Below are 21,806 nucleotides of genomic sequence, written 5' to 3'. Positions count from 1 at the left end.
TATGCATATTATACTGGAAAAAGGACCATAATTCTTACAAAATGCTTGATACAGATGTCTGCTCTTGTTTATAGATTGGGGTCATGTTGGTAAAGAAGTTTGCAAAATATGAAAGCAATATGTCAAGGGACATTGAAATATTTGATGTGGTACGCAAACTTTAACATAGATTTATCAATAATATGCATGTTCTAAGTGAAAAAGGGGCCATAATTATTACAAAATGCTTGATAGAATTGTCTGCTCTTGTGTATAGGCTGTGGTCATGTTGGTAAAGAAGTATGCAAAATATGAAAGCAATATGTCAAGGACATTGAAAATATTTGGGGTAGTACGCAAACTTTAACATTTGCTGCATATTCTAAGTGGAAAAGGGGCCATAATTATTACAAAATGCTTGATAGAGTTGTCTGCTCTTGTTTATAGGTTGGGGTCATGTTGGTTAAGAAGTATGCAAAATTTGAAAGCAATATGTCAAGGAACATTGAAAATATTTGGGGTAGTACGCAAACTTTAACATTTGCACGCTAACGCCAACGCAAACGCTAACGCCGACGCCCGGGTGAGTAGGATAGCTCCACTATATATATTTCATATATAATAGTCAAGCTAATAACTATGGGGCCATAAATAAAACAAGGGCTGTTTGTAAAACATGCATGACCCCCATATGGGCTCTCCGTTGTAGTGACAGCCATTGTGTGAATATGTTTTTTGTCACTGTGACCTTGACCTTTGACCTAGTGACCTGAAAATCAATAGGATTCATGTGCCAGTCATGATCAATGTACCTATGAAGTTTCATGATCCTAGCCATAAGCGTTCTTGAGTTATCATCCAGAAACCATATTACTATTTCGGGTCATTGTGACCTTGACCTTTGACCTTGTGACCTGAAAATCAATAGGGGTCATCTGCGAGTCATGATCAATGTACCTCTCAAGTTTCATGATCCTAGGAATAAGCGTTCTTCAGTTATCATCCGGAAACCATTTTACTATTTCAGGTCTTTGTGAACTTGACCTAGTGACCTCAAAATCGATAGGAGTCATCTGCGAGTCATGATCAATGTACCTATGAAGTTTCATGATCCTAGGCATAAGCGTTCTTGAGTTATCATCCGGAAACCATTTTACTATTTCGGGTCACCATGACCTTGACCTTTGACCTAGTGACCTCAAAATCAATAGGGGTCATCTTCAAGTCATGATCAATGTACCTATGAAGTTTCATGATCGTAGCCATTAGCGTTCTTGAGTTATCATCCGGAAACCATTTTACTATTTCAGGTCACCGTGACCTTGACCTTTGATATAGTGACCTGAAAATCGATAGGGGTTAACTGCGAGTCATGATCAATCTACCTATCAAGTTTCATGATCCTAGGCATAAGCGTTCTTGAGTTATCATCCGGAAACCATTTTACTATTTCGGGTCACCGTGACCTTTGACCTAGTGACCTGAAAATCAATAGGGGTCATCTGCGAGTCATGATCAATGTACCTATGAAGTTTCTTGATCCTAGGCATAAGCGTTCTTGAGTTATCATCCGGAAACCATTTTACTATTTCGGGTCACCATGACCTTGACCTTTGACCTAGTGACCTGAAAATCAATAGGGGTAATCTGCCAGCCATTATCAATCTACCCACGAAGTTTCATGATCCTAGGCATAAGCGTTCTTGAGTTATCATCCGGAAACCATTTAACTATTTCGGGTCACTGTGACCTTGACCTTTGACCTAGTGACCTGAAAATCAATAGGGGTCATCTGCGAGTCATGATCAATCTACCTATCAAGTTTCATGATCCTAGGCCTAAGCGTTCTTGAGTTATCATCCGGAAACCATTTTACTATTTCGGGTCACTGTGACTTTGACCTTTGACCTGAAAATCAATAGGGGTCATCTGCGAAACATGATCAATCTACCTATCAAGTTTCATGATCCTAGGCCTAAGCGTTCTTGAGTTATCATCCGGAAACCATTTTACTATTTCGCGTCACCGTGACCTTGACCTTTGACCTAGTGACCTCAAAATCAATAGGGGTCATCTGCGAGTCATGATCAATGTACCTATGAAGTTTCATGATCCTAGGCCCAACGGTTCTTGAGTTATCATCCGGAAACCACCTGGTGGACGGACCGACCGACAGACCGACACGTGCAAAGCAATATACCCCCTCTTCTTCGAAGGGGGGCATAAAAAACTTACATAGTATGGTTGACAAAAAAACATTATGTAGTTATATTGCTATTTCATAATGTTGTGTTTATTTATACATTTATGACACCACTATAATGAGTGCCAACTTTAAATTGTATTTTATTGTTTGTGTGAATAAAAGAGACAATTCATGCAGCAGATGCATAAGTTGCATCTTCAATAAACATAACACATCTAAATAGCACGGCAAATCAAGGCAATCTGCGTGGCATAAGATGTACACAAATTAACCCTTTACCACTTAGATATGTATTTTCACCCATTTGTAGTCCCTTAGAAAGTTATATTTAATTTAAGACCTTTTTTACTTGATTCAAGGTGTTAAGACTGATGAGCAGCAAACATCATAAAACCTGAACAGACTGCGAGTTACTTGCAGGCTGTTCTGGTTTTATGCTGTTTGCAAAAGCCATTTTCACTTTGCTTCTTATGGGGGAAAGGGTTAATTATTCCAAAGAAGTCATGGGGTTACTTACGATAATGCTCAAAGGCCTGCTCAAATGTGGTGACAGGATTTGGCACACTCTTCGATGTTTTTGACAGGTTAGTGACAGTGATATTAAAATTGTTCTCCCTGAAATAAATAGTCAGTGTGAACTTTTGGCCAAACCAACATTGGCTTTTTTCAGAATCACATGCTTGTGCACTAAATCAGAACAAACACAGTTTACATTAAATGCTTGTGCACTAAATCAGAACAAACACAGTTTACAAATGCTTGTGCACTAAAGCAGGAACAAACACAGTTTACATTATAACTGTTTCATTACATTCATCTGTAGCCCGCATTGTTAACATCAAGTCGTTCTAGACAACAATGACAGATGGTCCGATTAGTAAGCAAATACAATACACAGGACTTGTATGCACTATTTGGAATTTGTTGACAAAGTATTTGAATTACCGTTTAAAATATCACATGATGACTAGTAGTGAAAGATTTATGCATATACATGAGCTGCATCATGAGAAAATTGGCATTAGGACATATCCAAACAGTGTAGCTCATGCTATCTATGCCTCTGCATCAATATACTCTGCAAACCTAGTGTGACTTTACAGCGGACATAGTAGCTCTTACTAGACTGTACACATGCGCAGGCTTGTCTGGAGCTACAGTGGCCACATAAGGCATAAAACTGATGCATGACGCTGCTCAGATGCCCAATTGTACATGTTATAAACTTCATACAAAAACAAGAGCTGTGTTTGTGAAACACAATGCCCCCACCCATATATTTGACCTTTGACCTTGAAGGATGGCCTTTACCTTTCACCACTCAAAATGTACAGCTCCATGAGATACACATGCATGCCCAATATCAAGTTGCTATCTTCAATATTTGACCTTTGACCTTGAAGGATGACCTTGACCTTTCACCACTTAAAATGTGCAGCTCAATGAGATACACATGCATGTCAAATATCAAGTTGCTACCTTCCATATTGCAAAAGTTATGGCCAAGGTTAAAGTTTTGGGACAGACAGACACATACAATGACAGACAGTCAGACACATACAATGACAGACAGACAGGCCAAAAACAATATATCCCCGATCATTCGATCCGGGGGCATAACAACAACAAAAACAACCTCTCCAAAAGAATTAAATTCCATTTAAAATTTGGTATTATGTAAATAGCCTTAAAAGCCTTTGCTTGTATCGCATTGCCAATGGCATTTTAACACTGAGAACAACCGCACTGAGTACCTGATCATCTCCACTTCACTGGGATGCATGTTGGCTACCTCGGGACTCTCTATGTAGAAATTCTTCTTGATAGGAGGGAGAGCTTAATTAAATGAGAATGAAACATGTGCTAAGACACCTATGAGAAAAACAGTTTATGGGATTGCAATGAATAAGCTATAGTTCTCTATGATAATCATATGTAGTCTAGTACAATGATAGATGTCTATTTAATCAATGATCTTGAGATTGTGACAAACAATTATAATCCAGTTGCAGCGATTCTTTTCCTTCTTTATAATGCTTTATAATGTACCAAAACACGGCACTTTCCCAATTAGGAAAAAAACTACAAATTTTCCAATTGCTGTCAAAAAAATCCAAATTGAAGGTTTCCAAAAATAATTTAAGTTTTTATAAATAAGATGCACGATTTAGTTAGTTTCTCTATGCAGCTCTATGGCTTGAACCTAAGTTAATATAATATTGACAACTTGACAACACTTAGTTATCAATTTTAAAGTATTTGAGAGCAAATATTCAAATACACCAATTGCCCGATATGAAGGCCGCGAATTTTCCCAATTTCAGGGGTTTTCGCGCTTATTGTCCCCAATTGGGCTGGTACCGGTACTTTTCTCAATTGGGCTAAAAAAATTGCTGAATTTATTTAATATCTCATCACTAAATCAGCGTTTGTTATCATTCATGTACTATAATCTTGCTTGAGAATGTTAGAGTAGATGAATCAAGGCCGTCTAATTAAATCTGTTTATTGTTTGTCAACATCAATCCATCATTTAGATCGCTAAAAGAAACAAATGCAAAGTTGAAAATAAAGGTAAAAAAAAGTTGTGTGAAAACTGAGAGTGATTAGTAATTCACACATAAAATTTATCTGTCTTGAAAATTAGCAGGTTCACTATCAATTGTACATGAAAATTTTGGGCTACCAAGTATTTGATCTGGTAGCCCAGTCGGCTGTCTGAACATTTGGACATTTTTCTGTAATAAGATAAGGTATTGCTGAATGAAAATGTTTACCTTGTTTTAATTACAAAATGAGGCATAATACTGCTATATTATAGTGCTGCAACAATATACCGGTATATCGGTACATATCGAAATACGCAATCCGCATATTGTATTGCGATACGATTTTCATCATACTGGTACGAAAATTTTACAAAAAATCATTCACATTTCGTCCAGAAAAGCCATCCGAAATAATGATAACAAGGTAAACAAAACAAAGGAGTGTAAATATTTTTTTTCGTAAAATTAGCATTCTGAAAGTGTATTATACGGAGTAGCGTTGTTACATCGGAGCATTCGTTCGATGCTTTTAACAGATTATCGTTGAATTAATTGCGCACAGCTATAAATGTTTCGTTCGATTCTGAATTGAGCATTATTAAATTTGTTATCCGAATTTCGGAAATACGCTTCCAAATTTTAATGCTAATGCAACAATAAAAAATGCTAGCGTCAAATAACAAGTGCTTTATCCTTTGTCTCAATAAAAAGCGCGCAAAAATTATACAGACATGTAGAACGTTGCATGGAAAGAATGGGTGTATTTTGTGTTGTATAAAAACGGGAACATCACGCCAGGTGAATTACGCGTGTTCAGTGGAAAAAAACGCCCCGGTTGGACGTTATTTCATCACATCTTTAAATAGTAACACATGCCAAAATGTATTTGATACTTAATTTTTTTTGCAAATGTTTGTGTTTCTTGAACACATTTATAGTGAATATAAACCAGAATTTGCTTTAAAACTGGAATATACGGGATTATCGGGTAATTGGCAAGTTATAATTTTGGTACAAGTTAGCAATATATTGCGATATATTGCAATGCGGGTTTTTGAACTGACAATATATTGCAATACGGTTTTTGGCGTATTGTTGCAGCACTACTATATTACTGCTATTCACTGAATACTTCATATTATTAAATTGAAGTACAAGCATCATGTTTGTAAACTAGTTGAAAGGACCCCTAAAAAAAAGTTAGCACAAGAAACTGCAATATTTTAGAGTCCAAAATATCTCTTAGTAAAAATGTTAACAAAAGCTCAAGGAATGTTGCGAGTCCAACATATCTCATCACATACCTGCAAATTTCTTTCTATCATTCTCCTCCTTGTCCTTCAGGATCATTCCCCAGTTGATTTGCTGCCTCGGTGCCTCCCCACTTGGCTCCTGGTCTGTGTCTCGGCTCAATGAGGCGCCTCCACCTCCATAATGTGAGTTGCCCCCTGGATCAGTACAATTAGTACATGAGTAAATCTGGGAAAATGGGGTTTCATTCATGTGCTGTGTCATACAAGTTTAGCCTTTGCAGTCCGCCCAGTCTGATCAAGGACAACTGTTTTCACCTACACTAGAATTACCTTACTAAGTGGCTACATTAAAACAAAAAATACAATAAAAGCGTAAAGTATCCTGCCTGATTAGCCTGTCATGACTGCACAGGCTAAACTGGGACAACACTTTACGCAAACGCATTAAGCCCCATTTTCCCAGAGCCAGGCTCATATATACTTAAGTGAGCACTAACTTCTGATAAATTTATATCGGGATGATGAGAATACACTGAAATGCTAGAGCAGGCATAAGTTTTAATAATACTTGTAAACTTGCACCAGTAGATTAGATACTTCAAACCTTCGAAAGCGCTTACTACTGGCAATATTTAAACAAATATCCCCAAACCACTTTGTAAGGCATAGCAGCACTGCACATGTTTATATTAAAGAGCACAGAAAACTCTAAAAAATGGATCACTGCATTATTTACAAATTAAAGTTTTTTCAGATGTTTAACAAAATGAAACCAGCAGTTAGAGAGGAGTTGAGTGCACACAATATTGGGGACTGTATATTATATTGTGGAGAAACAACAAACCGCCATAATTCAGCCGAATCGGGTCACAGCAAAAACTACTTTCTTTCTGACCGTCTACACATTAAGGTCATTCAGCTTTTACAGTTTGAGCAAAATCTAGGGAGCAGTAACAGTGGAGTTGAGTACACAATATTGTAAAGTCAAAATAAAAGACAAACAATCATAGTTCTGGCAAAACTAGTCTCAGTACAAATACAACAGTTTAAGGTATCTAAGTTTCAACATTTTAAACAAGATTTACCCAGTTATTAAAGAGGTCTTGAAAACAGATAACGGGCCCTAATTCTACCAAAAATAGTCGCAATCAAAACTCCTTCCTGTATAAAGATCTACATATTAAGTCAGGTGTAAAAGTTTACGCGAAATCCTTTCAGCTATTAAGGAGTTGAAAACGCAAGCTTTGAGAAGTACGTACAGACGAACAGACAAATGCAATGCTAAATGCCTCACACTAGGTTAAGACATGAAAATCTTCCTCACAAAAACCATGACACTTTGAGCTACAGAATTAATATGTTTTATCCTGATTTTTGGCAAGTAAATGATTAGTGATAAGATGATAAGTATGGTAAGTGGCTGATTATTTCAGAATCAAACTCTTTTTTTCACATACCTCCAAATCTCTGTCCCCCATGGCGAGGTGGTCCTCTGTCTGTGGTCAGATCGTTGATCATCTCCTCTGCCTTTGCCATGGCATCCTCACTGCCGGACACTGTCACGGACGTGAAGCCATCACTGTCACTGTCCCTGACCACCTATACACATCATCAAAACCATCCGTAACTCTAGAATACAGGGCTTAACACATGTGCATAAAGTGTCGTCCGAAAAAATACTGTGCGGTCTGCATAGGCTAATCAGGGACTACACTTTCCACCTTAACTGGATATTTTCTAGGAAGAGATTTCCATTAAACGAAATAAACCATAAAGGCAGAAAGTGTTTTTAATGATCAGCCTGTGAAGACTGCACAGGCCAATCTGGGATGACACTTAACACAAATGCATTAAACCCTGTTTTCCCAGACTGGCTCATATGTATTGTGCAGTTATGACAGGTTTTACAGGCACTTATTGATGCAACACTTTTATATTATATTTTCATGGCTTATAAAGAGTTTAAGAATAACTTGTAAGTTAACAAATCCTTAATTTAAGAGAAAGATTTAATTAGTTAGTTTCTTCTGTATAACAATGACCTATAGATAACACAGATTGGAAACTTCACGCCTTATCCGGCTATCTCTCGGCGGGGTCACGTGGTCGAGAAACCGATAAGTACACTGAGGATCAGCAGACGATTTTTTCCATGAATCAATCGGAGTAGTCCGGAGATAGCCGGTGTATCACGATTGCGATAAGATAGCGACGCGTCAGTAGCAACAGCTACGATTATCGAGCAAAGTTATGCGAAAATGTTACGGCGCTATGAAAGGCGGCTGTAACTTTGTCAATAATGATCCGATTTTTATAAAATAAAGTTTCATAGAAACATGGGTAATTATGTTTTTTTATATATAAAATCTCGATTTTATTTACCTACAATAAGAATTTATAATGCCGCGATCGTTGAAGAAATAGCGCTAAGAACTTCCAAATCGCTGCGAGAATGCTGTTGAATAGTTTATTTGAAAGGCTTTTGCTGATAAAATATTCTTGTATAATTTGGTATTTCAAACAGTTAAAACCTTATAAAATATTATTATTTCAAAACGGATAGATATATGTGGACACATAGATCTAGGTCTCTGATTAAAACAACATTACAGTATAATAAATGCTATGATCGTTCGATCCAAAAACGGTTTCAGTTAGACTTATTTCAATATTGATTGTGTAGATTTTTTCAATTGTTTAATTCTCTTTTATTTAGATCTTATTCATGAGTTATAGGTTATTAAAGTTTTGTTTGTAATCCAGTTTTTTTTTCTTTTGGTAATTAAATTAAGCTTTCAGTATCGTGGGCTAGGATTTCCCGAAAAGAAAAAAACATTTCACGCGCATGTTAATCGTCGGATCAATTAGCGAACTGAAGAAGATGCTTTGTGGGTTTTTTCTTTATTCTTGAGAATTAATTAAAAGAAGGGATCCTAACTTATTATCAGTTTGCGTTGTTGATTGATTTTAATTGTGTGATCAGTGGCCGCGGCCGGCGAATTATAGTCATCTCACAGCTTTTGTTTGTGTTTTAATAGTAATATCACAGCTATCTGTTAAAATATGTTTGTATATTAACTTGCATGTGTAACATTGACAGGAAAACTGGTAATACTAATAAAAGATATTAAATGAGAATTTAAACCCATACATTGTACTTTCATCTTGTTTTTTATTCATACCAAGATAAACATATTACCCAGCATAAAAGTCTTATTTCTTCGATTTGAGGTGAATAATGACAAAGTTTTTCACAATGAACCAAAGCACCTTTGACGACATGTGTGTATAATAGGGTAAAAGAGCTTAAAATTGTACCATCTTTGTACAAGGCCAAAATCCTTTAAAATGAACAATTTCCTCCAGTTTAGTTTATTCATACCTAGATTAACATATCACCAAGCATAAAAATCTGACTTAATCTATTTGGGATGAAAAATGAAAAAGTTTATCAAAAAGAACAAAAACACGTTTGACAGCAATCTTGTACAACAGAAGAAAAGAGCTTTAAATTGTACCAACATTGTATAAGGCCAAATACTTTAAATTGACTATTTTCTTCTGGTTTGTTTAAATCTATACTTAGATTAACATCTTGCCTAGCATAAAAATCTTACTTCAACGATATGGGATGAGAACTAGAAAAGTTTGTCAAAAAGAAACAAACCACTTTGGCGACAGGTGTGAAAAATGATTGAATGGAATAACAGTATAAAATAGTACAAATTGTACAAAGGCAAAATCCTTTAAAATACCTCATTTTCGTCTACTTTTTATAAATCATACATAGATTAACATCTCACCTAGCATAAAAATCTTACGTTATCAATATGTGATGCTTAATGAAGATGTTTAAAAAAAAATGCTTCGGGCCTTTCAATTTTTCAAAAATTATCGAAAATGAACGAATCCAGTGTTCTCTTTCAAATTCCGATAAATTAATAATTAATTAGAATAACAACTACCAAAACCTAAAGAATTATCAACACAGAAAATAAATTCTTATTTTTATTCACACACAAAATATTCAATATGTCTTTTTTCGGCGACCGACTTTGCTCACTACGCGAAGTTCGTAACGTTGCGCTTTCAGACATTCATTGCTCTGCAAACTGACAACCGAGCGCTAAAAACAAATTTTCTTAAGTAAAATTCATTTTAATTATTAAATACTTACCTGTTATCTCTAGCTTACCCCTTTCCAAGGGAGTTATTTCATCCGGAAAATATTCAAGCGCTGGGAATCGTCCACCTCTATAAGAATCCAAATCAGGTTAAACATAGTACAATGCAACCTAACAGGAAATCAAGAACCACAACTCATCTTTCCTTTACGCAAACATAAAAAGGCGATGAGCGGGGTGGGAGGTGGGACTTACCGATAACAGGTAAGTATTTAATAATTAAAATGAATTTTACTTAAGAAAATTTGTTTTAATATCATAAATACGTTACCTGTTATCTCTAGCTGATTTTGCAGCTGCGGCGGGAAGGTTCGCATATTTTTTCCCATCACAGCAAAACCCATATAGAGGGTTTACAGCCAGAGATAGTAGAATCAAGTCCTCTTATAATCTTTGTTAGTACAGTATAGTACTTAATTCTCGGATGGCACCAGTGTACTTACGCCATAGAAGAAACTACAGTTTGAGCCACTACAAGAGGACCCAACTTATACAAATTGTCTTGTTGGCACTCAAGAGAACGAAGATAAAAAGAGGAGAAGGTGGTCGGATTCCTCCAGAAAGCAGCTTGAAGCACTTCAGATAGTGGGGTCTGATTAATATAAGCCCACGAAGCCGAAAGAGCTCTTAATTCATGCGGTCTTATCTTAAACAGGGATAAATCCCTCGATGAAAGAGAAGAATAAGCTTTCCTTATAGTCGAGGCTATCCAACGAGAAATAGAAGCCGCAGACACATCGCCCCCCCCCTTTTAATGGAATGAAAAGTCTCTTGCGAGAACCTCGAATAGACTTTACCTTTTTAAGGTAGAACTTCAAAGCCCTAACCGGGCAAAGGAGTCTATCATCATCTTCATGTCCACAAGTTCTAGATAGACTTGGAACTTTGAAGGGTTTGGAAGCCATAGAGGGGAGTTGATTTTTAGCAAGGAATCCTGACTGACACAACAATGTAACAGAACCATCAGAAGAGTCAAAACGAAGATGACTATCCTCGATAGAAAGAGCATGAATTTCACTTCTCCGTTTGGCTGAAGCCATAGTAAGAAGGAAAACGGTCTTCCATGTTAGGAATTGTAATGAAGCCTGATCAAGAGGTTCATAGGGAGCCTTAATAAGGGAACCAAGCACACAAGCTAAATCCCATTTAGGAGCAAGTGTACGAGATACAGGACGACTAAGTTCCATAGCTCGAACAAGTTCTGAAATAGCTGGATCAGCACAGACTTGTGAAGACTTAGTGAAAGCCAATGTATGCGAAATCATAGATCTGTATCCTTTGATGGAACTAAGAGAAAGTTTCTTATCATCAAAAAGATAAATGAGAAAATCCGCTATTCGTCTAGCAGAGGGATTGAGGGGATTAATTTTCCCTCGAAAACACCAATTGGAGAAGAGTTTCCAACGAGCATCATAGACTGCTCTGGTGGATTTTCTCCTTGCCGAAGCAACGAGGGTTGAAGCCCTGACAGAAAAACATTTCTTCTGCAAAGATTGCCTGATAACGGCCAGACGTGTAAGTGGAACATTTTTGGGTCCGCATGTAGTCTGCCGCTTTGAGACAGAAGATCTGACCTGTGAGGAAGATTCCTGGGATAATCGTACAGGAGACTGAGAAGATCGTTGAACCAAGATCTTCTGGGCCACCAAGGGGCAATCAGGAGTATCCTGCAAGAGCTCACCCTGATTTTCCCCAATATTTGGGGAATTAGAATGGGTGGGGGATAGGCGTAAGCATCCAGTTGGTCCCATGCGAACGAAAGCGCGTCGATTGCCCACGCTGCTGGATCGTAAACTGGACTCACATACAGAGGAAGTCTGTGATTGTGTCTGGTTGCAAATAGATCGACCAGGGGATAACCGAACTTGAAAAAGATCTGGTTGGTCACTTCTTGATGAAGTGTCCACTCCGATGGAAGTAACTGGTGTTTGCGAGACAAACCATCCGCCAGGGCGTTGAGGCGACCTGGTATATATTTTGCCAGCAGATGAATGTTGAGTGTTTTGCAAAGAACAAGTAATTTTCTGGTTTCCAGATACAGGGATTGAGAATGTGTTCCCCCCTGTGCCTGGATGTAAGCCACCACAGATGTGTTGTCTGTTGACACCATCACACAAGAGTCTCGAAGATGTGATTGGAAATGAGATACAGCTAGAAATACTGCTCGCATTTCTAGATTGTTGATATGAAGGTGAGATTCCTGATGAGACCACAACCCTGAAATTATCAGACTGAGAGGTTCCAGGTGAGCACCCCACCCTTCCTTGCTCGCATCCGTTATTAGATATAATGACGGTTGCGGGGGAAGAAGGGGTACTCCTGCCAACAGAGTCTCCTCGTCTAGCCACCACTGAAGATGAGACCTTAAGGAGGGAAGGATTGGAATCTGTGTTAATAGATTGCCTGGAGACCATTTCCAACAAGCTGAGAGATAGTGCTGAAGAGGACGTAGGAAGAGACGTCCCAACTGCACAAAGTCTGCTACTGAGCTCAGGATACCGTTGAGAGAGAGGAATTCTTGAGCTGTTATATGAGATTGGGACAAAACCCAGTTGACCTTCATCAGAAGGTCTGATATACGTTGAATAGACACTCTGACCCGATTGATGTGGGTCAAGAAATTCATTCCCACAAACGTAAAGTCCTGTGAAGGAATGAGGTCTGATTTGTCTGCATTGAGAAGGAGCCCTAACGAGAGGAGCTCCTTCCAAGAGAATTCTAGGTTGTACAGAAGCAATTGACGATCGAGCTGGTGTAAGAGCCAGTCGTCGAAATACTGAAGAAGAATAATCCCGTGAACTCTGAGGTGTGATCCGACTGCCGACATTAGTTTGGTAAAAACTCGTGGGGCTGTCGCCAACCCGAAAGGCATAGACCGGAACTGGTAGACTTGGCCTTGAAAGGCGAATCGCAAGTACTTTCGGTAGTTGGGATGTATAGGAACATGGAAGTAAGCATCTTCCAGATCCAAAGACACCCCCCAGTGTAGGGGTTTGATGGATTCCCGTATGAAAGAAGGAGTCTCCATTTTGAAAGTTGGTTTGAGGAGATACATGTTGAACACTTTTAAATCTATTACTGGTCTCCAGGAACCATTTTTCTTTTGAACAAGAAAAAGACGACTGTAAAATCCTGGAGAATAAGGATCTTGAACCCTTTCTACCGCCTGTTTTTCCAAGAGCCCGAGAATGGACTCTGGAATATGTGGATGCCGAGATACCAGCTCTATAGGGACGCGAGAAAGTGGAGGCCTTTTTTCGAATTGAAAAGTCAGGCCTTTTGTCACAAGAGAATGAACCCATGCGTCTGAAGTAATTTGAAGCCATCGATTTGAGAAGTGGAAAAGTCTGGCCCCGACTGGTATTTCCGGCATCGGAGGTTGTGGAGGTAGAAAGGGAAGGGACCTAGGGCTGATAAGCAGGAGGTGCGCCCCTGCCGGTAGAAGGTTTGAAATTCCTCTGTCCCGGCTTGGGTTTGCCCTTTTTCCCAGAATCTTTATTAGAAGACTTGTGTGACAAAGAAGGTCTGTTATAGGAAGACTGCCTATTAGGACCTGACCGTGGATTAAAAGAAGGCTTTTTAGAGAAAAGGTTATTTCTCTTAGCCGTCTTGAATGCTGGAACTGCTGGTGGCCTAGAAGCAGGATGCTTAAAGACCCCTTGGCGTTGTCCAGAGTTGTTTCTAGCTAAAGAAGCATGAAGTTGGTCATCCTTGTCAGCTGTGATTGCTTCTTGTATCCTTCCACCAAAAAGAAACCCTGATGTGAGAGGAGCTGTTCTGAGCGAGTTCATACCAGGTTCCAACAGAAAATCTTTAGGTAAAGAAGTAAGGATAAGATCTCTACGAATCCTTAGCATCTCGGACATTGAAGAAGCAGAAGTGTGAGATAAGGCCAGTGTGGTCCGTGAGAGATGAATTAACAAATCACGGAGTTCCTCCGGAACAGATTCCGACCAATCACACACCATTTGTAAAATTGTCGCTAGCATGAAGTCAATTTGGTTAGTCAAACCTAATGATCTACGTTCCCTCATTTCCCAAGTTTCCAACATTGAAAACGGAACAGAAACTGAATTGGAACCACTTGGCATTACAAGAGATAGCTTGCTTATGTCCGGATCTGGAACCGGAAGTTTTGAAAAATCCAACCCAGAGGTTGCATGTGGTACAGGAGGTTTGTAACTTTTACTACCTTCCTGGTGTTTTGGATCAGCTAGTTCCTTAGGAATTTTCCATGTTTCTCCTCGTTTTGGAATAGTCTTATTAGCTGATTCCAATGATTGAAGAACAGATAGAACAGTAGAACCAATGGGAAGTCGTGGGTCAGGACGAGCCGTCGACTTAATAACCCTGTTGGGATCAAATGTACGAAAAAGTTGTTCTGTCACAGAAATCGTCGCATTTGAAGACAGTTCAGCAGGTCTTGGACAGTAATCTTCACCAAGAGTACGAAACATCAGTTCATAGATCTGACCAATCGGAGCTAAATATTGATCCGTCTCAACATTAGATTCTGCATCTGAATCAGCCTCACTCTCTACAACACCAGCGGTTTGTATAGAATCAGCAGGAACAGAAGTGAGAATATCTTGTACCGGATTGTAATTGTCTGGTAACAGCGAATGATCATCCCCGACGTCAGTAAACTGATAATGTAAACCGGAAGAAGGTAAATTATCAGCATTGACCGGTACAAAATGTCCCGCCGAATTCTGTATCCATAGTGTATCAGGATTCGACAGGGTAGCTGTAGGGGGTACACGACTAGATACTGTAGATGATACCCGTGGTGTTGACACTGACGCCGTAGTAGTGAGATGAGCTCCTGAAGATGCAATACGTGTGGCAGTCAACGTTGGAACCGACACATTTGGCATGGAAACATGCGATTCCATAACGGAACACGATGGTGAACGACTATACGTATGGTAAGTCCGATGCTGTCTACGTGAACGTTGCCGACGTCCTCGTTTCCTGCAATGTCGAGATCTGGATCGGCTGCGCTGTCGAGATGTGGATCGGCTGCGATGTGATCGAGATTTTTTGGAATACCGTCTCCGTGAGTGACGACGTGATCGCTTATGAGCGCCGCGACGATGATAACTGCTCGACGAAGAAGAGCGTGTCCGATGTCCACTCCTTGATGAAGACGATGTATTCGACGACGAATCGGATGTAGAAGAATACGCCGATGATGAAGACCGAGTTCTTCTTGACCGGCGATTGGTGTTATCGGTGGCAGGCCCAACTGATGACTGTTGACCGGTGACCGGACCGGACCGGACCGGTGACCGGACCGGTGACCGGACCGGACCGGTGATCAATGACCGGACCGGACCGGTGACCGGACCGGACCGGTGACCGGACCGGACCGGTGACCGGACCGGACCGGTGACCGGACCGGTGACCGGACCGGTGACCGGACCGGTGACCGGACCGGTGACCGGACCGGACCGGTGACCGGACCGGACCGGTGACATGACCGGACCGGACCGGTGACATGACCGGTGACCGGACCGGACCGGTGACCGGCCGGTCATATTATGACCGGTTACGTCACCGGACAAAGACCGTAGAATGGCGGCTGCCATGTGGTCTGACATTGATCCAGTCGTTCCATGATCAATGTCGCCGGTATGCATGGTGTGAGTCATAAGATCTGATGACGATCGACTGACAACAACACCATCTTGCCCGGTACTCGGTGACTGACAAAACCGCTGGTCATCCTTGACCAGTGGAGTCACCGGGTAATCAACGTCGGATGGAGGTTCGTTGCGTTTGCGGCTGATCGACGTCCTCCGGCGACCTGCTTTTGTCCATACGTCGTAAGCCCACAAATCGCAAACCGCACATTTGTTATTAAATGTGCAACCGGTACATGCCAAGCAAGTATCGTGGGAATCCCACCTTGCTTTGATATGACCACAAGAACCTCTATCCTGTAAGTTCATTCTGAAATAAAAGAAACAGAAAGAACCTACAAAAAAACAAATTAATGATTATAAATTCAAATAAAAAGTTAAACCACAAAATGTAAACACAAAGAACGCTGTCCAATTGACCTCAATTACTTATTGGGGAATAGGCACGAATTCCTCGTGGTTCACGTGCTCATGACGTCATGTACATGAGCGACGATACAAACAAAGAAACCCAGCAAAAGCAGAAATATGACAATTACTGCAACAAAAAGTATAGAAATATAAACCGAATGATACAAATAAAAGATAAATAAACTTTATCCTTTTAAACTCCGCCAAAAACACAGTGAAAAGAACACATAAGTCCTGAGCCTAAAATAGGCGTGCACATGGTTTTATCCGGAAAGGAAAGATGAGTTGTGGTTCTTGATTTCCTGTTAGGTTGCATTGTACTATGTTTAACCTGATTTGGATTCTTATAGAGGTGGACGATTCCCAGCGCTTGAATATTTTCCGGATGAAATAACTCCCTTGGAAAGGGGTAAGCTAGAGATAACAGGTAACGTATTTATGATATTAAAACACTAATTAACACATTAAGAATGTTAATAACAATATCAATATAATATAAACTACCAGATCATGCTCAGAATACTCTAAGACAACAAATATTAATGACTAATTACGAAGAATAATTGATTGCTTTATAACAAAATGGCCGACAGTAGCTGGAACACGGAAGAATCTACAGGTACCCCGGCATCTCCAAAATCAATGTCACGTGACCCGCGTCCGCCGTTAGATATTATCGCATATCGCTATCACGAAGAGGAGAGTTTCCAATCTGTGTTATCTATAGGTCTTTGTGTATAATAACACAAAAACATTATAGGCCTTGTGCCTGCAGTGAACTACTTCGCATTTGGGTAAAATTGGTGGGCCAAAGCAGGATTAATGAAAATAACCATTTTGGTCACTCCTTTCACTGATTTATTTTGAAACTTGTCAATGATTGATGTCTTAATCAGTGACATTTACATACCTGGAAATATCATCCATTGATAATTAATGTTCAACTAATATTTCTACTAAACCACTTTTTCATGTCTAACATTAGGCAATTTAAACCAAACCAATTTTGCAATTTTAACACATTACACTGGCTTTGCTATTAAAAGTGTTACACTAAAAAAGTTATGCCCTTCTAATATATCTCTACATATCAATCATTTACCCACCCATGTTTGGAGAGGAGCTCTACAAATCAACCATGGATCCACTTATGTTTGGAGAAGACCCCTACATAACAAGCATGGACCCACTCATGTTTGGAGTAGACACCTAAATATCAATCATGGACCCACTCATGTTTGAAGAGGACCCCTACATATCAACCATGGACCCACTTATGTTTGGAGAGGGTTCCTACATATCAACCATGGACCCAGCCATGTTTGGAGAGGATTCCTACATATCTACCATGGGCCCACCCATGTTTGGAGAGGATCCCTACATATCAACCATGGACCCACCCATGTTTGGAGAGGGTTCCTACATATCAACCATGGACCCACCCATGTTTGGAGAGGATCCCTACATATCAACCATGGACCCACCCATGTTTGGAGAGGGTTCCTACATATCAACCATGGGCCCACCCATGTTTGGAGAGGATCCCTACATATCAACCATGGACCCACCCATGTTTGGAGAGGATTCCTACATATCTACCATGGGCCCACCCATGTTTGGAGAGGATCCCTACATATCAACCATGGACCCACCCATGTTTGGAGAGGGTTCCTACATATCAACCATGGACCCACCCATGTTTGGAGAGTATTCCTACATATCTACCATGGACCCACTCATGTTTGGAGAGTATTCCTACATATCAACCATGGACCCACCTATGTTTGGAGAGGACCCATAAATATCAACCATGGGCCCACTCATGTTTGGAGAGTATTCCTACATATCTACCATGGACCCACTCATGTTTGGAGAGTATTCCTACATATCAACCATTGACCCACTCATGTTTGGAGAGGATTCCTACATATCTACCATGGGCCCACCTATGTTTGGAGAGTATTCCTACATATCAACCATGGACCCACCTATGTTTGGAGAGTATTCCTACATATCAACCATGGACCCACCTATGTTTGGAGAGGACCCATAAATATCAACCATGGGCCCACTCATGTTTGGAGAGTATTCCTACATATCTACCATGGACCCACTCATGTTTGGAGAGTATTCCTACATATCTACCATTGACCCACTCATGTTTGGAGAGGATTCCTACATATCAACCATGGGCCCACTCATGTTTGGAGAGTATTCCTACATATCAACCATGGGTCCACCCATGTTTGGAGAGGATCCCTACATATCAACCATGGGCCCACTCATGTTTGGAGAGGATCCCTACATATCAACCATGGGCCCACTCATGTTTGGAGAGGATCCCTACATATCAACCATGGGCCCACTCATGTTTGGAGAGTATTCCTACATATCAACCATGGGTCCACCCATGTTTGGAGCGGATCCCTACATATCAACCATGGACCCACCTATGTTTGGAGAGGACCCATAAATATCAACCATGGGCCCACTCATGTTTGGAGAGTATTCCTACATATCTACCATTGACCCACTCATGTTTGGAGAGGATTCCTACATATCAACCATGGACCCACTCATGTTTGGAGAGGATTCCTACATATCAACCATGGGCCCACTCATGTTTGGAGAGTATTCCTACATATCAACCATGGGTCCACCCATGTTTGGAGAGGATCCCTACATATCAACCATGGGCCCACTCATGTTTGGAGAGGATCCCTACATATCAACCATGGGCCCACTCATGTTTGGAGAGGATCCCTACATATCAACCATGGGCCCACTCATGTTTGGAGAGTATTCCTACATATCAACCATGGGTCCACCCATGTTTGGAGAGGATCCCTACATATCAACCATGGACCCACCTATGTTTGGAGAGGACCCATAAATATCAACCATGGGCCCACTCATGTTTGGAGAGTATTCCTACATATCAACCATGGGCCCACTCATGTTTGGAGAGGATTCCTACATATCAACCATGGACCCACTCATGTTTGGAGAGGATTCCTACATATCAACCATGGGCCCAGCCATGTTTGGAGAGGATTCCTACATATCAACCATGGGCCCAGCCATGTTTGGAGAGGATTCCTACATATCAATCATGGGCCCACCCATGATTGGAGAGGATCTCTACATGTCAACCATGAGCCCACCTATGTTTGGAGAGGACCCATAAATATCAATCATGGGCCCACCCATGTTCGGAGAGGACCCCTACATATCAACCATGGGCCCACCCATGTTTGGAGAGTGCATCAACAGACTTATGCAGACAAGATGTTCATGTGACTTTTAAAACAAATCAAATTAGCTTTATTCTTGTTAAAGGTCTAATGCATAAGTGTTATGTAACAACAGCTTTGGGGCTCCTTATCTCAGTAACATACATTTATTCTTGCGCCGGTTTCATCTTGAAGTTCCCGAATTTTCGCACCTCCTTTACCTTAAATATAAATACAATTATTAAGGCATATATCTAAAGACTGAAGTGCACACAAATGCAATAACACGATGTGAAATCTTGTGCTTTTGCTACCTAGTGGTATGGTAATATGAGATATACCAGTGAAATTGGGAATTTTAGCGTCCATTTACTTTAAACTGGGAAAATATATAAGTGTTTGATTATAACTTATAAATTATTATTTAAAAACTTACTGAACAGAAAATAATTTTACACAAAGATAGCAATCAAATGAATATTACGAGTTCTTTATTTCTATACTTATTTTCCAAATCGATTGTAAAAAGACAACACACAACATCGTTTGAGATTTTCGGAACTGCATATGCCAAAAAAGATAATATTGCCATCAAAAAAATGACCAAATGATGGCTATAAAAGCAGCCAAAAAACACTTATATCAAACATATCAATCTGTATTACTGCATACATTAAAGCCTTCTTTGAACAATGTTCTTCAAATTTATTGCATTTACATGTATTGTGATTTTCTCTAGAGCTGCAACAACTATTACTTATAGGTCAATGACCACAATTGACACAGCATCAGCAAATTTTTATCTGACTCCAATTCTATTTTAAAGGATTTAACATACAACTGCAAAATACTGTAATGGGTTTTATAGAAATCAAAGAATATACTCCGTATTGATCATGGCATCATTACTATTCTGATAATAGACTAAATCATGTTAATCCCATTTGTCACACCAAATGATCGCAAGATTCATATATTAATATACATCAATCCATCTTAAACCAGAATAACATTAGTGATAATAAATGGTTTTGATTTATTGAAAGTAACCATAAATTAATAAAAAAATCAAACAAACATAATAACGAAGGAAATATTTCAAATGAATTATTAATCAATTTTATCCAACTGAATTATTTAATTATATGCACATTACCATCACTGAATTATTGCAGCTATATTTGTAACGATAAATTGAGCCTTGTTCTGAGAAACTGGGCATAATGCATGTGCGTAAAGTGTCATCCCAGAATAGCCTTTGCAGTCTGCACAGGCTAATCAGGGACGACACTTTTCACCTAAACTTGATATTCGGTAAGGAGGGATTTCCTTGACACTAAAAATACCTTAAAAGCGAAAGAGTCGTCCCTGATTAGCCTGTGTAGACTGTAAGGCTAATCTGAGATGACACTTTATGCACATGCATTAAGCCACGTTTTCTCAGAACAAGGCTCAATTGTACTCTGCATGATTATATTTGAACAAATTACGTTAAAATAATTACAATTAGTATCCAAATCATCCTCACCCTCACACACAATACCATTTAAACCATATAATAATACACATTGTAATTTGTGGACATCAAAAACATGTTTTGTACATTTTCATACTAACATTTTATTAATTTTTTTATATCCTGCATTACCTATAATTCTTCCAACAAACTGACTTTCAATAGAAAGTGTCCGCATATTTTTAGCCTTAGAACTTGTATCATTTTCATCAGTTCTCCAGTTGTTTCTTTCAGAGTGACCAGAAGATCTAGTGCCATTGGATGAATCATTTGCCAATCGACCACGACCCATTCCAAAGCCAGCTGGTCTTTCACTGCCACGATCCATGCCAAAGCCAGCTGGTCTTTCACTACCACGACCCATGCCAAAGCCAGCTGGTCTTTCATCTGATCTTGTTCCACCTTTATATGCGGAGTTATGGTAAACCCGAGACTGTGTTAGGGAATTGTTGTTGTTATAGTGACCGTCATCATACTGGTTGCTGCTCGAAGTTGATGGCTGCCAGTGGTTTAAGGTATGTTTAACTGGCTGGACAAGGCCACAAATTTCCGCATCCCAATCTTCTTCTGCCATTTTGTTACTGTGAATGAAAGCAAAAGTTTATTAACTTGAACTTGTTTACTGTATTGCAGAGATGAGTGTATTACTAAGAAGAAACAAGAGATGTGTTTGTCAGAAACACAATGCCCCCTTAAGCGCCGTTTTGAAATAAAATTTCAATATATAATTAGGTTTAGAAATTATCTCCCTTTTAAAGCTTATTACTTCCCTCGGATTGTATTTTTTACTTTTGACCTTGAAGGATGACCTTGACCTTTCACCACTTAAA

General features: G+C 39.6%; 1 protein-coding gene across 1 annotated transcript in view; it reads right to left on the bottom strand.

Annotated features, from left to right (window-relative positions):
* LOC127861925 (probable ATP-dependent RNA helicase DDX43) overlaps positions 1-21,806 on the bottom strand; it is a gene marked incomplete at its 3' end in the record, with an annotated part of 34,765 nt that overhangs the window by 9,316 nt on the left and 3,643 nt on the right. The window contains 6 exon segments of the mRNA XM_052400660.1: positions 2,703-2,800; positions 3,940-4,021; positions 6,039-6,182; positions 7,445-7,586; positions 19,626-19,681; positions 21,109-21,557. Of these exon segments, the coding sequence (XP_052256620.1) occupies positions 2,703-2,800; positions 3,940-4,021; positions 6,039-6,182; positions 7,445-7,586; positions 19,626-19,681; positions 21,109-21,550 (964 nt within the window).

This window comes from Dreissena polymorpha, chromosome 16 (genome assembly GCF_020536995.1).
Source record: "Dreissena polymorpha isolate Duluth1 chromosome 16, UMN_Dpol_1.0, whole genome shotgun sequence".
Classification (NCBI taxonomy): domain Eukaryota; kingdom Metazoa; phylum Mollusca; class Bivalvia; order Myida; family Dreissenidae; genus Dreissena; species Dreissena polymorpha.
This window is presented reverse-complemented; position numbering and strand designations above follow the sequence as displayed.